The sequence below is a fragment of the Neoarius graeffei genome, chromosome 25, assembly GCF_027579695.1.
Source record: "Neoarius graeffei isolate fNeoGra1 chromosome 25, fNeoGra1.pri, whole genome shotgun sequence".
Lineage (NCBI taxonomy): Eukaryota > Metazoa > Chordata > Actinopteri > Siluriformes > Ariidae > Neoarius > Neoarius graeffei.
The window spans coordinates 22,183,165-22,205,260 of record NC_083593.1 but is presented as its reverse complement, the minus strand read 5'-3'; the positions used below and the strand labels follow the sequence as shown (position 1 = coordinate 22,205,260).

The following is a 22,096-nucleotide window of genomic DNA, read 5'->3' as shown; positions in this document are numbered from 1 at the left end:
TCACACCTTTCAGATCTTTTGAGTGTTACGGTTTGAAATTTGGCATGAAAATTAAAGGAAGAATATTTATTATGCAGTCTTAGCACGTCTTTAACAAAAAACGAAAGGAAACAAAAAAGATGAAATCCTCCCCTCTGACATTTTCAACACCTCACTGGAGACATGCCACGTGCCAGTCTGTTTCAAGTCCTCCACCATCATACTCATCCTCAAAAAAGCAAGGCCCACAGGACTAAATGACTACAGACCCATCGCCCTCACCTCCTTGGTGATGAACTCCTTTGAGCACCTTGTTCTCTCCCACCTCAAAGCCATCACAGACCCCCTTCTGGACCCCCTGCAGTTCGCCTACAGACCCAACAGGTCTGTGGAAAACGCTGTCAACACAGCCCTCCATTTTATCCTCCAGCATCTGGATTCCCCAGGAACCTACGCCAGAATCCTGTGTGTGGACTTCAGCTCTGCGTTCAATACCATCATTCCAGCTCTGCTACAGGACAAACTGTCCCAGCTAAATGTGCCTGACCCCACCTGCAGGTGGATCACTGACTTCCTGACTGACAGGAAGCAGCAAGTGAGGTTGGGGAAGCATGTCTCCAACACTCAGACAGCCAGGACTGGATCCCCCCCCAAGGCTGCGTTCTTTCTCCTCTGCTCTTCTTCCTGTATATAAACAGCTGCACCTCCACCCACCAGTCCCTCAAGCTCCTGAAGTTTGCGGATTACACCACCCTCATTGGACTCATCTCTGGTGAGGATGAGTCCGCCTACAGGTGCGAGATCAACCATCTGGTGACCTGGTGCAGCCAAAACAACCTGGAGCTAAATGCTGCAAAAACAGTGGAGATGATTGTGGACTTCAGGAAGAACCCAGCTCCTCCTCTCCCCATCACCCTGCACGGTTCATCAGTGGACACTGTGGAGTCCTTCCGCTTCCTGGGCACCATAATCACCCAGGACCTGAAGTAGGAACTGAACATTAGCTTCCTCATCTCAAAAGCACAGCAGAGCATGTACTTCCTGTGGCAGTTAAAGAAGTTCAACCTGCCAAAGATGATGATGGTGCACTTCTACACAACCATCATTGAGTCCATCCTCACCTCCTCCATCACCATCTGGTACGCTGCTGCCTCTGCCAGGGACAAGGGTAGACTGCAGGGTCTCATTCACTCGGCAGAGAAGGTGATCGGCTGCAGCCTGCCTTCACTTGAGGACCTGTTTGTCTCCAGGACACCGAGGCGGGCAGGAAAGATTGTGGCTGATCCCTCCCAACCTAGGCATAAACTCTTTGAGACATTCCCCTCCATCAAGAGCAAAACCTCATGCCACAGAAACAGTTTCTTTCCTACCGCTGCTGGCCTCATAAACATGACTAGTGATCCCAACTTTCTCTGCCCCCCATCCCCGCCAGTACCATTCCTCAGACTCCTGGTCCATTCTGCTCCCCCCCTCAATAAACAAAACCAGTGACCCTATTTACTCTACTCTCCCCAGTTGTTTACCTGATTTGCACATTTGTTTATTTTATATTATTGTTTACCTCATTTTGCATAGTTTTTTTATCTTATTGTTTACAACCCCAATTCCAAAAAAGTTGGAATGCTGTGTAAACTGTAAATAGATAAGAATGTGATAATTTGCAAATCATGTAAACCTGATATTTCATTGAAAATAGTACAAAGACAACATATCAAATATTGAAACTGAGAAAAAAAAAATTTTTTTTGAAAAATATATGCTCATTTTGAATTTGATGTCAGCAGCACATTTCAAAAGAGTTGGGACGGGGCATGTTTACCACTGTGTTGCATCACCTCTACTTTTAACAACACTCTGTAAACGTTTGGGAACTGAGGAGACCAGTTGCTGTAGTTTTGACAGAGAAATGTTGTCCCATTATTGCATGACATACAATTTAAGTTGCTCAACAGTTCAGGGTCTCCTTTGTCATATTTTGCGCTTCATAATGTGCCAAATGTTTTAAATGGGAGACAGGGCCGGACTGCAGGCAGGCCAGTTTAGCACCCTGGCTATTTTACTATGGAGCCATGCAGTTTTAATATGTGCAGAAAGTGGTTTGGTATTGTCTTGCTGAAAGAAGGAAGGCCTTCCCTGAAAGAGATTTTGTCTGGATGGCAGCATATTGCTCTGAAACGTGTATATATCATTCAGCATTAATGAAGCCTTCCCAGATGTACAAGCTACCCATATCATCTGCACTAATGCACCCTCATACCATCACAGATGCTGGATTTTGAACTGTGCACTGATAACAAGCCGGATGGTCCCTCTCCTCTTTAGCCTGGATGACGTGGTGTTCATGATTTCTAAAAAGAATTTCTACTTTTGATTCGTCAAACCTTGACAATGTTTCACTTCACCTCAGTCCATTGTAAAAGCGCTCAGGCCCAGAGAAGGTAGTGGTGTTAATGGATATTGTTTATATCTGGTTTTAACTTGCATTTGTGGATGCAGTAATGAACTGTTTTCACAGACGATGGTTTTAAGTGTTCCTGAGTCCATACAGTGATTTCCAATACAGACACGTGTCTGCTTTTAATGCAGTGTCTCCTGAGGGCCTGAAGATCACAGGCATCCAATGTCAGTTTTCAGCCTTGTCTCTTGCATACAGAGATTTCTCCAGATTCTCTGAATCTTTTCATGATATTATGCATTATAGATGATGTGATCCCCAAATTCTTTGCAATTTAATATTGAGGAATGTTATTCTTAAATTGTTGCACTGTTTGCCCACACAGTCTTTCACAGAGTGCTGAACCCCTCCCCATCTTTACTTCTGAGAGACTCTGCCTCTCTGGGATGCTCTTTTTATACCCAGTCATGTTGCTGACCTGTTGCCAATTAACCAAATTATTTTATTATTATTATTATTATTATTATTATTATTATTATTATTTAGCATTACACAACTTTTTCAGTCTTTTGTTGCCCCGTCCCAACTTTTCTGAAACATGTTGCTGACATCAAATTCAAAATGAGCATGTATTTTGCAAAAAAACAATTAAATTTCCAGTTTCAGTGTTTGATTTGTTGCCTTTGTACTATTTTCAGTGAAATATTGGGTTTCCATGATTTGCAAATTATCGCATTCTGGTTTTATTTATGTTTTACACAGTGACCCAACTGTTTTGGAATTGGGGTTGTACCTCATTTGCACATTAGTTTACCTGCACAGTTGTTTGTTTATTTTATCTTATTCTTATCTTGTTTATTTAGTTCTTATTTCTTAATATCTTATAATAGACTGTCTTTATTTAGCATTTATTTATTGAGCACCTTAACTCCAAGCCAAATTCCTTGTAGTTGCAACGATTACTTGGCAATAAAGCTTTTTCTGATTCTGATTCTGATTCTAATTATTGTTCCTCTTTCTCAGAAAGATATTCTTCAGAATGAACCTTTTATGAAATCTCTTCCACTGTTGTCAGTATTCAGCTTCTTGTAAATATAAACTGAAAGAGAGAGTGCTTGCAAGGAATGGCGGCGTGCAATGAAACTAGCATGATGGTGTGCAGAGATTTGGATAAAAAGCATCAACCAAATGGTAAATATGAAATGTAAATAATGGCTGTTGTGGATGATCAAGTTACAAATATGCTAGGAGAGGCAGCAGAGATGGCGATAATGAGGGAACAATCCGCTCATACACTCTGACCTGAAACCATGCCACTGGAGCGACCCTAATTCTTTCATATCTTTTACGTTGTGGTCATGTGATCTGATTGTAAAGTTGGATATAGTTTACTAATGGTCTTCTCTTCTTCTGCTGATTTCCATGTCGATGTCACCATTGATTAACCTGACCGTGTGAGTTTATTTTATAAAAATAAACTACAACAATGAGACAAATTCAAACTTTATTAGACTTAGAAACTCGCAGAGAAACATACATGATCCACATTTGCATCTTTCTCATGAGAATTTCTCATCTGTCTGAGACACTCCCTACTCCTTTTTCCTATTCTAGTCTTTTCTTCTCTCTTTTCTAAAAGTTGTATAGGGTGTGTGTGTGTGTGTGTGTGTGTGTGTGTGTGTGTGTGTGTGTGTGTGTGTGTGTGTGTGTGTGTGTGTTTTAAGCAGCAAAAAAACCAAAAAACAAGACACTTGAGCTTGGTTCTTTTTGTGTTTGCATTACCCTGGTATTCTGCACTCCACAGCCATTTTTTTTAACTGAATATATAATTTTCACTAGAGTTATCAAGTCCTGCACCTCACCTTTTTTTCCCACTCTTGTGTTTCCTCCGGTACTATATCTAAGTTTTTACTTGGAAACACTAAAACACTAATGATCGGTTCCTCCCTTGACATCACACTGACACACAAGCTGGCATTTTATAATTATGTAATCATGAGACATCATGATCATATCATATCATGCAGAAGTGCTGCTCAATAATCAACATTGTGGGGAGAAAACGAGCTTTCAAATAGTTGTTTTATCTATTAAAATGTGTTCTCAGAGCTGAAATCACCTGCAAACACATTTCAACAGTTAAAACTTCTTTGTCTTGACAAACTTCAGTTTTCAAAAAAGGCAGGTCCTGTGTGCCAGCCTCTGGCTTTGTCTCTTTCTGACACTGCTGTTTGTTACTCATTGTGGTCTGTACGGCATGTACGTACACGCACAGAAAATGAAAGCTGACTTTCCAGTATTCGGCTCGTGGAAGCACCGAATGCATGTTCAAACATGTGCTAATGACGAACATTCAACATTAACTTCCTTAATTTCATTTTCTTTGTTTTATGATTAATAATTTGATTTGATCAATGACCTGGCAAGTCACGAAGTCAGGTTCCTCATTGCCAGTATCAACTGCAGTGTCACTACTGTGTATGAGATTAAACCAAAATAATACCCAAAGTTCCTATTTGGTTATAAGAAACAATTTTATTTTTAAAGCTAGACGGCCTTTTGATTTAATAAAATCATTGAAATTTAGTTCCCTCTGAAATTTGGTAATTGTGATATATGTTTTTATTTCTGTAATATCAAAAAAAACCAATCCCAAAACAGGCCATTCTGTGACTGGGAAGTTATTTAATTTGAGGGGATTCCCTAGCAAACAGTGCGCATGAAATCGCTCACTTCACGCAGTCAAGCAGACAGAGGAAGTCCGTGTGCACATGCGCAGGTTTACCTTCTTTTGGGTTTTCCGGCAGCTAACATCCACAGTGTTGCATTACTACCATCTACAGGCTTGCCTTGACTGTGCACGGACAGTTCCATCATTCTGTCGCTAAACAAACAGCTGATCACACTGAGGTGCTCGCTGACTGCCGATATTTATTAGTTTGGTCCTGCGTTTACTTTCCTTCGCAATATAACGTCTTTTCTTCTCGCTTTCCGTTACTGTAGTCAGTCTTTCACGTTTCATTCACACACTCGCGTCCTCCATTTTTCTCTCCTGTTTGAAATTTGTATCCCACAATGCCTTGCATGAACGGGGAAAGGCCACCATGTGATTGATGCATGACATAGTATCTTGAATTGGATCATGGTGAAGCAGGAAAAAATAGCGGAGAATTTCGGGCCACGTGGCCCTAAATTCACTAATTGTTCTATTAAAAAAAAAAACTAATGAAATTGGAAGTGTGTGATTCAAATTCAGTAGCTTTCACGCCACTAAACAAAAATAATTGGGTGTCAGGGAAACTTCTTTTTATGACCTACACTTGAAAAATCTGAAAGGCAGTCCAGCTTTACTGTTTGTTGAGCAAATTCTGCTAATTCCCCATTATAAGGTAATTTACTTGAAACGATTAGCTGATATGAGGCAAGTTGTGTGTTTGTCGGAAGCCTCTTGCCCACACTGTAAGCCTATTCTCTTATGTTTTGTATGTGGTTAGTGTTCAAGTCTCATTGTGTCAGGTGTCATTTCCTGTTTTTAAGCATGGTATTGCTGTGAAGAGAAAACAGAAAAGTTTATCAGAAAGATGATGCAAAAGATTTTTTTTTCTCCTCCTTTTTTCAAATTTGAGTTTTCTAACCCAGGTAGGCATAATACAGATGTCAAGTGCAGGATATTTGTGTTTGTTAAAATTTTTTGCTGCCTGTTGTGTCTGAGCAATAGCACGCATTTGTATGGGTGTGACCTTCCTGCCCTGCAACTTTCTTAGACATTGTTGTACTTGCAGGCTTTCGTTCCACACAAACAGTTAGACACTTGATTCCAGATCAAGAAACGTAATGGTGTGTACAAAGATTATTTTGTGTCTAGCTATATATACTATGTGTATTTTACCTTTGCCTTTTTATGGGGATAACATTACTGTCAGGGATATTTTTCTTCAGAACATCAAATTTATTTATATTTGGCGAGAAATCAGTTTCATCAGCTGGGGAGACCTTTTATAAACTGGAACAAACTGCAAGTCTGCTATAGCGTGATGAGTGACACTTTCTCTGCTATTGAACATATACTTTCAGGAGTGTGTGGGTTTGTGTACATTTTCTTTGGTGTGTGGTGTTGAATGGATGGTCAGCTTGACTGGACGGCACGGTGGTGTAGTGGTTAGCACTGTCGCCTCACAAGAAGCAAGAAGGTTCTGGGTTCGAGCCCAGCGGCTGACGGGGGCCTTTCTGTGTCTGTGTGGGTTTCCTCCGGGTGCTCCAGTTTCCCCTGCAGTCCAAAGACATGCAAGTTAGGTTAACATGGGGTGGCCTTGGGCTGAAGTGCCCTTGAGCAAGGCACTTAACCCCCAACTGCTCCCCGGGCGCTGTAGATTAGCTGCTCTGTGCGTGTTCATTGCTCATGTGTGTGTTAAATGCAGAGTGGAATTTCACTGTGCATAAGTGTACGTGGAATAAAGTTCTTCTTTACCAGCTAAGCTGCTGTGCCTCACCATCAGAATGGACATTCTTGTTGAGTAATGATGCTCCAAATCTTTTATATATAAATGTAAGGGCTGTCAATCAATTAAAATATTTAATCACATTATCGTCCATATTTAATTCGCGATTAATTGCACATTTTAAAAAATCTGTTCTAAATGTACCTTAGGTATACTTTTCAAGTTTTTGGGGAGTGGGTGTGGACAAATATACTTGCTTTATGCAAATGTATGTGGCCAGGTCCAGAAAGATAAGGCTGAACACAACAAACATTATCTTAGTGGGCATTTTATTTCCCCGGTGCTTTTAAAAATAAAGCAGCATTAACTGTATAATTTTGAGGGTTTAGCACAATTCAGTGTGAGCAAAACTGTACAGTATTTTCTTCTAATTCTGTCTTTAACTTCCAGCCTCAAACTATGCAATAAAATAAACTAAACAAACTCAGTGACGTGGACTCTGGACATCAGTAGTGGCTATCTTTAAATAAAGAAAATAAAAATACAAAACCCAAATAAATACATTTGTTAAGCCGCACAGCTCATAAAGAGGTTTTCCAGTAAAATGCCATAACTCACTGGTAGATATACAGAACATTAATGAGCAAAAACTGCAGTTATAAACACCGTTTAAATCACTCAGACATTTCTCAGAATAAAACAAACTCCCACTTACACACACACACACACACACACACACACACACACCCCTGCACCTTAACACATCGTCTTATCTCCCCTTTGGACCATCAAAAGCATATAAAAAAAATCCACGCATTTTATGTAAACAGTCAGAATGCAACAGTATAAGTTGATTCTGTACTTAAGTGTACACAGAGCCTAATCTAGGGCGCGTAATACGTGATAATACGCGTTTTTTTATCTGTCTGTCGCACATCCACTTTTTGGGCACAAGAGTGATATCGTGTATCTATTCATTTTGTCCCGCATTTATAAGTAGAGAGCGTGTAGTCGTATTTTACTGAATCTTGTGCGTATCAATTTGTCAGCACCAGCTAGCAAGCACTGCGGTAAATATAGCGTTGTTTACACACCAATCGGAAAGGACCGAAGTATTCCGAATGGTTTATTTAGCGGGTAAAACAGTTTTTTGTGAACTATTATATCATTGGTCACTGAACCGGAAGACAGTGTATCTCAACCAATCGTGTGAAGTGTTTTAAAAATACCCAAAAGCACATGGCATATCGTTCTGTCTCATCCAAACATAACAATGTCAAAACGCGTGGTCACGTTGAAAGACCTTTGGACGAAAAAAGGAAACAAAACAAAGACACAGAAGTGACAGATACTAATCCAGCCGACATTACACAACCCGATACAAGATATTATGAAATAGATTTAATCTGTTCTTTTGTAATTGTAGGTACTGTAAGATTGTAAATGATAGAGATTATATACTTTTTAGGAAGTCTGAATTTTGAGATTATCTCCAGTCATTTATGTCAAAATCTAGTTTAAACATAGGTAGATTGTTTAATGTTTTTCACTTTCATGAAAGGTGGTCTGAACAAAACAAATATGATCGCATTTTTAAATATTTGATAGTGATTTTATTTTATTCAGAAAGTCAGATTTTTCATCTTATTATTAATTAATAGTGGCAAGACTACATGGATTTTAGACTTAACTATATCAAATTATGTAATATTAACCTAGTCATATTTGATATGCAATATTAACCTAGTCATATTTGAAATGCAACATTATACTACTGGTGGTCAAATTGGTAAAAATAGGCTAGTCACATGATTTATAGTAAAACAGTAACCTAGTCATATTTGTAAGGTTTTGCAGTATATAATTCTTCATATAGTTTTTGATCTAAAATCTTTACATTTTTAAAGTTCAGATCTGATCATAATGTTTGTGCAATACTATAAACTGTGGATAAGTGTTTGCTGATATGGTTTTCATATCACTGTATTAAAGGATATGTATAGTGCCATAATTATGATATTATATAGATTAACATCTGATATGAATGTTTGTTACATGTATTTAGTTTTATTAATAAAACTGTTCTGTTTATAGATGTACTCTTGAAAATATCTACCAATGTATTACTTATTTTTCTGTCCCCACTAACTGGAACAAATGAGGGATATTTTTACCCATGTTAATATTTTCTGTCCCCTGTTTCTACAACTAGTGAGGGATCTGTCCCCTATTTTCAGATTCCTAGATTAGGCTCTGGTACATCATCACGACATGTGCCGACTCGCTACATTTATCACTCGCGCTACGTCACTTCCTGATTTCCCAAACTACGGGGGAGGGGCACAGAACGTGCATGTGTTAATCGCATGTCAAAAATATTAGTGGCGTTAAAAGGAATTTACGTTAGCGTGTTATCGCATTAACTTCAACGGCACTACACACACGCTGTGTGTGTGTGTGTGTGTGAATATATATATATGTATAATGTGTGTCTGTGTGTATATATATATATATATATATATATATATATATATATATATATATATATATATATATATGGTACCCCACTAAATATACTCAGTCAATAAACTATACAGTTTTTAATGGTGATGTTGGTTTTAATTTGAAATAAAATGATGAAAGAAAAAAATACAGATAAGACTAAATCTTTGATGTGATTATTCAGAATTTGGCAAAAATTCTGCAAATTTGTGGAAAAATGGCGGCTTGATCTGGGACATGATAAATGGTTGACTACATCGCATTCTCTTAAAAAGGTTGTAGTCCACTGAAAAGTCTACAGTTATCACTAATTGTAGTAAGTTGTAACTTTATACACCTAATGATTTGTGCGCTCACAGAATAATCATAACCGTAATAAAACATCATGCAAAATATTTGCTCACCATCGTAACTCCATTTTCCGCATCCCCAAAACCAATACAATCGTGTGTTTTGATCTAAATGGAAAGCCTCAGGATCAAGGTCACCACCTCACCAAAAGTAGTAACTTAAAATCACTACGCCATATAAAAATTTAGTTATAAATCTGCGATTTTGTTTTTTAAAACAAAAGCTGAAAGATTGGTATCGAATATGTTTCTTACAGAATATGTTACAATGGTAGCTGGTCTTGTATGAATTTCTGAGCTATAAAATGAGTTGTGGTCTATTTTTTACCGTAGCGTGTTATTTGTGTGCGGGGAAGGACACACATTAACAATTTGCATGTGTAGAATGGAATTTTCCACTCCAACAGTTAGAAGTTGATCGTGCTTCCATTTGTGGTCTTTCTGTTACGCGGGTGATCTTTTCAGATGCTATCACTGAGTTTTGACAGTTTTATTTTGTTTTAGTTTTGCAGTATAAGGCAATAGAATGTTTGTTTCTTTTTCATCTTACTTTCATATTTGGTAGTGTTTGCATATTTTTGGCCAATATTTTGCAACCATGGTCAATTTAGATCGAACTTTTGATAGAATCTACGGCCAGTCATTTTGCCACGATGATGGATTTGAACATTTGCTCATAATGGGCCACATTATCAGCTTAGTTTTAGGCATTTCATATTGGATAACTTTATTTGACATTAATATTTGATGACCATCGGGCCTAGCTGTGAAGAATTGATATTATTTATGAAGAATTAGAGAATTTAAAATTTTTCACACTTTCGTAATACAGAAACGGCCACATGTAATCGTTTATTATGATAGTGAGCTTTTAAACCATAAAATGGGAACAAGAATTATTTTATTACAATAAGGTGGCTGACCGTTTAATTTCCTTTCAGAAGCGATAATAATAACGGACAGAGCTGAGAAAAGTTGATGTGATTTGTGAGAAATAACGGAATTAATGATTTTATCTCACGTTCGTAACGAAGTGGTCAGCTGTCTGAGATTGTGCTTCCTTATTACGAGAGTGAACTTGTAACCATAAAGAGTGAATGTGAATAATTTTTTGAATAATGTCACTAACTGTTTCAGTTACTCACAGAAATGATAATAATCACACAGTTAGCTGAGAAGAATTGTGAGCAACTGTGGAATTAACGATTTTATCTTACGTTCGTAACACGGAAGTGATCGGCTGTCTGTGCCTCCTTGTATTTAAAGCCCCTCTTTCACAGATTATAGACGAAATTGATTGAAATTTCATATCAAGGAAAAATCACATATATTTGTTCTATATCTCAGTAATTCTTTGTATGTAATTGATCAGGATGTGAAAATGGATCATTTTGACGGTATGCATTATTGAAAGGGTCATTTTTAACAGTATCACTGAGATTGCTTATATTTCACTGTCATTTTGCAAACAGTCCTATTTCGCCATATCAAATACCCAAAATGTATCATATTATTCATATTTAAGTGAATAATCAATTCAGTCATCATAACTTGGCATTTTTAACCCAAGCAATCAAAAAGAGGAAATGTATTCAATATTTTCACTCATCTGTGAAGGAGGGGCTTTAATTCTTCATGATGTAGTTATTTTATATGCAAATCATCTCATCTCATTATCTCTAGCCGCTTTATCCTGTTCTACAGGGTCGCAGGCAAGCTGGAGCCTATCCCAGCTGACTACGGGCGAAAGGCGGGGTACACCCTGGACAAGTCGCCAGGTCATCACAGGGCTGACACATAGACACAGACAACCATTCACATTCACACCTATGGTCAATTTAGAGTCACCAGTTAACCTAACCTGCATGTCTTTGGACTGTGGGGGAAACCGGAGCACCCAGAGGAAACCCACGCGGACACGGGGAGAACATGCAAACTCCACACAGAACGGCCCTCGCCGGCCACGGGGCTCGAACCCAGACCTTCTTGCTGTGAGGCGACAGCGCTAACCACTACACCACCGTGCTGCCCATATGTAAATCAATTTTACAAAAACATTTGAATTGTAATCAAAATATAATTTAAGTTGTGAGAATGATTACATTTTAATGCAGTGTGTAAATCTGCAACTTGTTCAGATGTGATATAAGTAATGGCATCTTCACTGTAAAAAGAAACTAGTAAAGAAAAAACTTGTTTCCATGTTACATTAGTGATAAAAAAGCAAATAATTGAATAAATCAGTGGGATATTGCGCAACAGTTTCAAACTTTTGTCTGTGTATTACTATTATGCTAATGAATAATTTAGTACAAAATAAGGGGTGTATCTACATGACATCCTGCAGGCACAACAAAGTACAGTTTAATAAAATGTATGATAACTGATGAACATTCGAAACTAAGGAGTAAAATTTAAAAATAATGATAAATATGTTTTTGTTTTTCTGTCCAATAATTGCATTTAAAGAAACAAATATATGTACAGAAAAAGATATTCCTTGGTTATTAAAGAGGGTTTTTAAATGCATAATGTTTCCATGTTATGCGAGTGAACTTCAGAACATCGTTAAAATTTTCCACAGTAGAGGCCAGATAAAGCAAGATGCTATCTTTATTCTTATTAAACATGACAAAAGAAACATTGAGTGTTAAGTAAATGCAAAAAAAATATAGTAAAATTAGAAAAAAAAAATTTTGACCATAATGTCCCAAATGAGAGACCAGTTTCTGAGACGGACCCATTATTTATATATATATATATATATATATATATATATATATATATATATATTACACACACACGCGCACACACACACACACACACACACATAAAATACACAGGACATGGATCAAATGAACTTGATACAGTAGGTCACAGTCAGAAGTCCCAGAATTAAATGTGAAAATAGGCTTGTTTTGTTTTATTTGTTTTTAGATGATTGAACTTATTTTGAAAATATATTCATGCAGGATGTCTTTGTGCGTCACAGGTGTGTCCACTGCCACACTGCTGCACTCCACGTCTTTGCGTGGGCACAGGGACTGCTTTGAAAAGTACCATCTCATTGCCAACCAGAAAGTCTCCCATGCCAAGTCCTCGCGCAGTACCTATGAGGGTGTCAAGCGGGCGCTCAGCCAGCAGATCAGCCGCATTGTGCAGTATGCTCAGAACAGAGACTCTGACTCCAAACACCAGCTCCTGTTTCACACACAACAGGGTGACAGGAAGTTGATGGCCCAGTCGGGTGCCCAGGTCCCTCGATATGCCCCTCGGTGGGTGGGGGGCACATGTCCAGGTGAAACCGAGGATCTGGAGCTCCTGCAGGACTCTGGGCAGCTGTGGAGGAATGAACAGAAGCACACACTGCAACAGCAGGGAGGCGGAGGAGAACAGCGAGAGAGGCAGCACGCAGGCCACAGCCGAGAGGAATGTGAGTACTCCTAAGAAGTGAAATAATTTTTGAAACGTGTCTTGGGTGCTAAGAGTCTTTTGTTCAAAGCAGACAAAGAAATTGTAGTTGGTTGTTCTTATCAATTGTTGTCATTAGCTATTCATCAGTAAAGCTTTGTAGCATCAGTAGAAGGCATGCATTCCCTTCAGCCACATTTAAAAAAAAAAAAATTTATGTCTGTGTAACTCACTCCAAATATGTGACTATCCAGGGTTTTCTCATTTGCATGTCCTCCTCCTTATGTCTTTCATGCCTAAAAATGACTTTGGTAATAAAAAAGTGATAAAGTGAGTCTCGCCACCAAGATCCTGAAATCCATGGTTGGTGAAAAGAATGTCTCAAGGTCAAAGACTAAGTCACTGTGTTTCCCCTCATGCTTTTCTGGCTGAAGAGAAGTTTATACCTTGCTCTTATAATGTAACACAGGCATTAATGGAGACAGTTATTTTGTACTTTAGATGTTTGTTTTTTTTTAATTGCAGTGGTGAAAATGAGTGTTGAAGAGCTTCATCAGCTGAACTCGCAGCTGCTGCTGCAGATTCAAGGTAAGGTTTAGAATTAATACATTCAAAACCTTTGTAGGGTTTTATGTAACTTTTTAAAACTTGTACAGTGTGACTTGAAACTCTGCTCATATTAATTACCCTTCTGCATTTCTACACCGTAACCTTACGTTGATGGACTACACAACTAATTATTTCCAATTTTGGAAATGGAGAGTGTATGATGTGCTGTGTTCATCATACGCATGTGTATACTAAATAATAATAATAATAATTAGCCAGAGACAGGCGTTTACACATAATGGCCCTCCTTTATCAGTCTAACGTAGAAACCAGTGCAGATCTGAATGCAAAAATCATCTTACTACAGGGTTCATGTGTGATTCATGAAGCATTCGTGTCTCACTGATCACAATGCAAGAATGATCGGGCAATGGTAAATGTCATGGCTGAAAACAATTGTCATTCTAAGGATGTTTTCACACTTGGTCCCTTTCAGCCCTCATAGCGAACTTGGACCCCTCCGAAACAAATTGAGTTTCAGTTCGGTTTGCTTCAGGTCTGTGTTGTGGTTCGCTTAACCTGTGGTTTGTGAAAACACAGCACTCCAGGATATACGACACATAGTCGATGTAGGCCTTTACAAAATATATTATCTTGCCATAGGCCAGGGGGTCTCAACCTTTTTTGCTTTTAGGCCCACCTATTCATATTTGTAACGAGTTGGGGCTCGTTAAAAAAAGATCCCTGATTATTTTGGTTCATCTATTCTATTAGAATCTAATAATCTACCGTAAAGTGTATTAATGGGATGCAACATCACTCCCTGTTACAGATCGGAGCCCAGGAATTAAATAAATGCAATAAAACAAGCTGTTTTTAATTGTAGGTATTGTATTTCAAACTGTATGGATGTGCCAGAAGCCAAACCATGCATGCAGGGCATTCTCAGTCAAAAGGGATTAATGATCCAAAAGTGGAGTCTGGTCCATTAACACAAGAACTTACTGCCATGTTTGTGTTCAGCAAACAAGCAAGTTATTAAAACCAAGAAGTCCACTCAAAAGAAGTGGATATAGAAACCACTCAATGGGATTAGATCCTTACATGTTAACAAACAAGGATTTTTCGTACAAGTTGGAAAATTATCCATCTGTTGAGTTCCCCGACTTCTCAAACTACCTGGTGCTGCAGACATCGTTCTACACGGACGCACAGATGAAAACCTGGAAGCGCATAGAGGAGTACAACTTTTTATTTGTGGCTGGGTTAAAGCTCCAGGCAGTAGGACACTACAAGATAGACAGCGGTAGACGGATCTAAGCGCAGGAAGAGTGTTTATTAGTAGGCATGATATTTACAAAAGCAAAACAGAAAGCAGAATATTTAAACAACGTTATAAACATGGCTAGAAACAAATGTGACCGTGATAATGATAATGCTTCGCAAAACCTCTGTGAAAACGGCGTCCGTATCTGCACATGCTGATTGCGCTCAAATCAGTACCAGGTGTTTCCCATAACGACTGGGTCCCAAGCGCGCACAATGTGCTCCGTGAGTGAGCATGGCCACTCAAGCTGCACCAGCCGCAAGCGCGCAAAGCCTGACAGTCAAGTGTTCACCTACTGTGTGACCACAACTTTTAACTCATGTGTATATCGCCACCAAAATGCCTCATTTTCATCGATAACCCATCGCAAAGCATCGCGAGCTGTAGTGTGACCGTAGCTTAATGAGGCGGATGTGACGCCACATGTAACCCAGCAGTTGTACTTCATTACAAGTAAAAAATTAACTTCAACTTGGAAAAAAAAAAATTTGTGGCCCAGTGTTTGAGAAACACTGCCATAGACTACATATTTTTAAGTGATGAATATGTGGTTGCATATGTTTAGATGGGCGGCACGGTGGTGTAGTGGTTAGCGCTGTCGCCTCACAGCAAGAAGGTCCGCGTTCGAGCCCCGTGGCCGGCGAGGGCCTTTCTGTGCGGAGTTTGCATGTTCTGCCCGTGTCCGCGTGGGTTTCCTCCGGGTGCTCCGGTTTCCCCCACAGTCCAAAGACATGCAGGTTAGGTTAACTGGTGACTCTAAATTGAGCGTAGGTGTGAATGTGAGTGTGAATGATTGTCTGTGTCTATGTGTCAGCCCTGTGATGACCTGGCGACTTGTCCAGGATGTACCCCGCCTCTCGCCCGTAGTCAGCTGGGATAGGATCCAGCTCGCCTGCGACCCTGTAGAAGGATAAAGCGGCTAGAGATAATGAGATGAGATGAGATATGTTTATATGCCAGCCAGAATTGTTCTAATAACAATTCTCTGACCAGAGGTGTTGCTAGACATACAGCTCTACTGGGGTACAGGCCCCCATTCCTCAACATGCTACGACACACATACTGTCGTGCACGGACAGTAATGTTCACATTGCAGTGCAAAGGCCTGGACCTTGAGGAAAGTGCTTGCCTCAGCTTGTATTTTGGTTTAAGCTATGTTGCTCTGTCATTGTGGATTAGGACTTTTTATTTTCCTTTTATCAACAATCTACTGCCAAATATAGGAGCTTGTTAAAATTCTAACATGAGATTTTACTGGGGCACAGCAGGTCAGTAATGGGGCACGTGCCCCAGTTAAAGGGGTCTTGCAACATCCATGTCTCAGACTCAGCCAGTTTTACTATGCTGCACTGCAAGTCCATGCTGACTCAAAGTTGCATAAATGAGTTGACACTTGATGTGAGATTTGATCATAGCCTCCGCTCATATTCACGTTGATAAATGCCGGGCTGTGTGTCAACGTAACTTTCCGCCCAGTTTTCTGTCATATGTTTGTTTCGTAAATGAGTGCCACTGAGTTTTGTTGTCACTCTTTGGCTGTAACCTGCATCAGTCATCCAATTCTTACAACATGATGACTATCAGAAACCAGTGGTAAATACAGGAATGTATCTGATCATAGTGGAGCTTTCTAGATTAGCTTACTCACCCTTTCACACCATTAGATCATGTGGTGGTGTGCCGACAGCTGATATTGATTGAAGTTGATTCAGATTCATTTGAATTTCAGCAATCTAATGAGTAACATTTTAATTCAAACCACTGATTAATACTCTGACCACCCTCTCTTTTGCTCTTTCTCTCAGAGGTCTTTGAGGAGCTTTCAGTAGCTGTGCAGGAGAAGGACTCTTTGGCATCTCAGCTCCATGTCCGCCACATTGCTATCGAGCAGCTCTTTAAGAACTGTGCCAAACTCCCATGGCTTCAGATTGGCCGGGCGGGGGTTAAAGCCAGCAACCCTTCAGTGGAGTGAAGTGTGAGTTGTCCACAGTGGATTAGAGAGCACCCTCCAGTCTGGGGAGGCCGGAATAAAGGTTTCACTCGAGTCACATGCTTTTCACGCCTTGCATATACTCTTAAGAAGGTGGAGCTGATGAGTTGGCTTGTTCTTGCTGTACTTGAACATGAGAAGTCTTGACAGAGACTAACACGGGGAGTTTTGGACCTTCTGTAAGGTGCACCTGTGGTTGCTATGCAGACTGGGGTCAGACACGATGGCCTAATCAACATTAACTTGAATAATGTTTTATTATTTTTGTTACGTCTTAGACATTTCTATTTATTGTTCTTAGTTAATCCTATTATTTTTTAAATTCGCAACTTCTTTTTATTTGAATTAGAGCAACAGATGCCTCTATAACTGTGCATGACGGACCGGAGTCTGGGCTGATTTGACTCTGGTGTTACTGTGGTAATGGTTGCTTAGTTAAGAAGGGAGTGTGTTCTCTCTGGTCATTGCAGTGGGATTGTGGTTTCCAGTTATGAAATGCGTTTCTCTGCAGTGTACCAGTGCAAAACAGTATAAAGATGAGGTAAATAACCTTGCGAAGAGATAGAATAATAGTAGTAGATTTATTGTTGCTTAGTTTCACATTTTCAATAAATGCATCGATCCAAATCAACCCATCATTACATCCTTAAATAAAGCTTTATAAACACACACACACACACACACCTCCCCCAACCCCCCAAAGTTCTTCCTGGGTAGGTTAGGACACCATTGGTCATCAAACATTCCTTTCTGTTTAGCATTACTCGGGGACATTAATGCTACGTTCACACTGCAAGGCTTAAAGCTCAATTCCGATTTTTTTGTGAAATCCGATTTTTTTGTGAGGTCGTTCACATTAACAAATATATGCGACTTGTATGTGATCCTCAGTATGAACAAAAAGCGACCTAAAAGTGTTCTGCATGCGCACTGCAGGATACGACGACGTCACACGCAGTGAGCATGGCCAGTGTTTACGGAAGTAAAACCGCCCAGTTGCGGTATGACCCATCCAATCTAGCTTGAATAGCTGTATCGCCCCCAAATGGAAATCAGCTCCCTAACCTCTGCGTCCTTCCATTGAGAAGATTCAGAACCTTCACAGCCCGAAGCGTCCCTCGCATTGATGTCATGCGCAGGGGCGCAGATACGTTTTTTGAACTGGGGGGGACAAAAAACTGTGGGGGACAAAGCTGCCAGCAAACCAACCCCAACCCCGATATGCCTATCAAACTCGTTGTGGGTTACCATAGCAACCAAGCTCGAGCTCGCAACCTGTGCAGTCTGCGCAGCTCAACCAACCGAATATCAGTCTTTGTTTTGTTTTATGTGAGTTGTTGCAACTATGTATACACTGCTGTGCACCTCAATAAACCGAATGGTGATTAGTCTTTTGATTTTTCCGTGAGGTTTGCCTTATGCAAAGAAAGACAGCATAGACGTTTTTTCCTCCCTATAAGTGGGGGGGACCGAGCGAGGTGAATTTAAATCTGGGTGGGACGAGTCCCCCCCTCTATCTGCGCCCGTGATTATGCGCCATGTTGTTGTAACTTTTTTTGAGAGACCCGCCGCCTAGTTCAGCGCAGAATAGTGACGTTTGTGGCTTGTTGATGACGTGTAAGTCGGATGAATGCGACCTGGCGGTTCAGACTGAAGTCGCATATGAAAAGAGCGGATAGGAATCGGAATTAGTACCACATATCCAAACGGCCTGGGTCGGATTTGAAAAAATTGGATCTGTGTCGTTCATATTGTCAATAAAAGATCGGATACAGGTCACATATGGGCGAAAAGATCGGATTTGAGTCACTTCAGCCTGCAGTGTGAACGTAGCCTAATAGGGATTTCACGCACCTTAAAAAGCCTAACCAAAGTCTGTTACCAAAAGGTAACATAAATCAGTATTATTTTTAAGTAATGTTGCATGAGTAAATGGAAATTTATGCACATTTATTTAATATTTAATTTCATTGAAATAAGATTTCCTTGATCCTTGTTCAAACATTTCAGTTCATAAATTTCAAATGTTGAACCTGGTATCTGTTTACTTATTTCGAACCTTATTATACAGCATGGTTTTTTTTCAGGTATACACATACACAGTTTATTCCCGTGGAAAATCTTGAGGTGACGGCGCCATCTGGTGGTTATACAGAAAATCTGTTCACAATAGATGAAATTAGTGCAGCCTACTGATTATGACACTGAACTCTAATTAAATATAGCGGTTCCAATGTGTCATTTTAAATGTAAAAATATTTTGTTCAGAGAAAATGCTTCTCTTTGTAAGAGACTTAGATTTTAATCCACCTCTCTGTGGGTTGTATGAAAAGTGTGGTGGTTTTTTATTGTGTGTTTTTTTTTTGTAGGTTTTATGTGTTAAATGCATGTCTGGTGCTTGATATGCTGTACAAAGTTGAACTGTGATTCTCCTCAGCATTATTGTATGCATGTCAGTTCTGCTTATATATAAAGCTGTTAGATTCGCGTGTTGGTTTTTAGAGTTCATTTGCTTTTTAGCGGATTAAAACCCATGTACTATTTCAGGATTATAACAACAATGCCTTGAGAACACGTCATTTTTAGCAAACTATGGATTCAGCTGATGTTTGGGCGGCACGGTGGTGTAGTGGTTAGCACTGTCGCCTCACAGCAAGAAGGTTCCGGGTTTGAACCTCACGGCTGACAGGGGGCTTTCTGTGTGGAGTTTGCATGTTCTGTCTGTGTGGGTTTGCTCTGGTTTCCCCCACAGTTTAAAGACATGCAGATTCGGTACAATGGGGCCACTGTAATTGGTGCAAGCTGTTGTGGTTTCCCATGCCATGATGTATATAGATCTTCCTATGGCAAAAGCTAAATAAATTAAATTATGTACAGGGTTGCATCCAGACTGCCCACCAAACAAATTGTTAATCTTTGCAAAGCTCATGTAAAACTTAACATGATGTTTTGGCATGTACACTTGATTCGAGATCAGTTCTGTTGTTTTATACGTTGTCTTTTTTTAAACTTTTTATTTGTTTTGATTTTTTTAATGCATCATTTTCATTTAAGTGTATTATGAGGTTTTGTGTTTGTTTCCCTAATAGCTCATGCAATAATGTGTGGTTGTGTTGTGGTCTGAGTGATTTATATATTCTCTTTAAAACTAGTAAATAAATATAAAAAATATTTTCTTAAACAGATATTTGTCTTGCATCTTCATATGCACACTCATTATGAAATTGTATGGTGGGACAGGACTAATTTATAATGTTAGGAGATCAGGTAGATTTCATAAATTCACCTCCACAGCTGGTGATGGATGGAGTGTCAGCGGGTGCTCTGACATGAGTGGAGCAGAACAATAATGGCAAGGTTAATTTATACAGCACCTTTCACCAACCCAAGGACGCTTTACAGAGTAATGGGGGGGGGAACCTACCACAAAAACAAAGCAGAGCCACAAACAAATCAAGCACAAGTCAATACAGATAAGAGACGGTGAGAAAAGGAACACAACATAATCACAAATAATGCAGACATAAAAACAGCAGCCTTGGTCAAAGCATGGAAAAGGAATGGACCATCGGTAATCAGGAGAGGAACAATAGCAGAGAGAACTGTGGGTGGTAAAAGAGAGCAACTGGACTTGCTCTTCAAGCAAGTCCAGTTGCTCTCTTTTACCACCCACAGTTTACTATGACCTGGATGACTGAGAATCTTCGCAGACATGATAGCAGAGAGAGAAGAGATGAGACTTAAAGTTGAGTTTTAAATTTGGAGAGAGCTGTACTATCACAAAGTACTATACTTTATCATCTCATCTCATCTCATCTCATTATCTGTAGCCGCTTTATCCTGTTCTACAGGGTCGCAGGCAAGCTGGAGCCTATCCCAGCTGACTACGGGCGAAAGGCGGGGTACACCCTGGACAAGTCGCCAGGTCATCACAGGGCTGACACATAGACCATAACTTACAGTTCATAAATCATAGTTTAGATCATTAGGCTCTAAATCTTAAAACTCTGCAGGTTGATTATATCACACTCAAAGTTTTATTCTTTAAACATTTAAACTGTTCCTCACAGTTAAGCTAATTTGGGGGTGGTGTCAGATAGAGAGGTCTGAACATGTAAACCTTTCGTTTACATCTGAAACATGCAAATGACAATGCATAAAGAACAATAAAGAACCTCGACCTTGAATTACAGTGGTGCTTGAAAGTTTGTGAACCATTTAGAATTTTCTATATTTCTGCCTAATTTTTTCTATATTTCTGCCTAATATTTCTGCATTTATATGACCTAAAACATTGTCAGATTTTCACACAAGTCCTAAACGTAGATAAAGAGAACCCAGTTAAACAAATGAGACAAAAATATTATACTTGGTCATTTATTTATTGAGGAAAATGATCCAGTATTACATATCTGTGAGTGGCAAAAGTATGTGAACCTCTAGGATTAGCAGTTAATTTGAAGGTGAAATTAGAGTCAGGTGTTTTCAATCAGTGGGATGACAATCAGGTGTGAGTGGGCACCCTGTTTTATTTAAAGAACAGGGGCCTCATGTACAAAGCTTGCGTACGCACAAAAAAGCTACGTACGTCACTTTCTGCGCAAACATTCGTATGTACAAAGATTGACTTGGCGTGGAAAAGTGCGGTACTCTACGCAAACCTCATGGCTGGCGTACGCACATTTCTGGTGCATCTTGGTACTTGGCGACACTTAGAGGCAGAGCAACGCAACTACATTTAGGCCTACTCGGTCAAGAGTCATGACATGGCGATAAGAGGCATCCAAAAATGCATCGGAACATCAGGATGCGTGAATTGAAATGAATGTCAGTCATACGACATTGTCGAGACACATAATGCGAGACTGTTGGGTAAATACCAACAGATCCATCAACCATCCCTTCCATATTGTAATTATGGGAAATGAGAAACCCCAGCAATATCATTTCGATATTATTCCCATTGACTATTGGTTAATTAATTAAATTAAAGAATGCACATGTAGGACCATGCATTGCAGCTAGCTTAATAGATCTTCCTCGCGCATTTGCCGCGAGGTGTCAGACTGAAATATTATTAGTTGATGTTGCGTGGGGTAGCCTTATCACATAATTACCAAGATCAATATATGAAACGATTTCCAAGTGCGTACA

At 39.5% G+C, this 22,096-nt stretch overlaps 1 protein-coding gene across 2 annotated transcripts in view; it reads left to right on the top strand.

The window, feature by feature from the left end:
- The window catches only part of c25h21orf91 (chromosome 25 C21orf91 homolog), a 61,379-nt gene extending 41,299 nt beyond the window's left edge, over positions 1-20,080 (top strand). For both annotated transcript variants that reach the window (XM_060908248.1, XM_060908247.1), the window contains 3 exons: positions 12,658-13,098; positions 13,602-13,664; positions 16,758-20,080. In XM_060908248.1, the coding sequence (XP_060764231.1) occupies positions 12,658-13,098; positions 13,602-13,664; positions 16,758-16,924 (671 nt within the window). In that variant the 3' untranslated portion in view covers positions 16,925-20,080. The remainder of the gene's footprint in view (positions 1-12,657; positions 13,099-13,601; positions 13,665-16,757) is intronic.
- Positions 20,081-22,096: the final 2,016 nt, after the last annotated feature.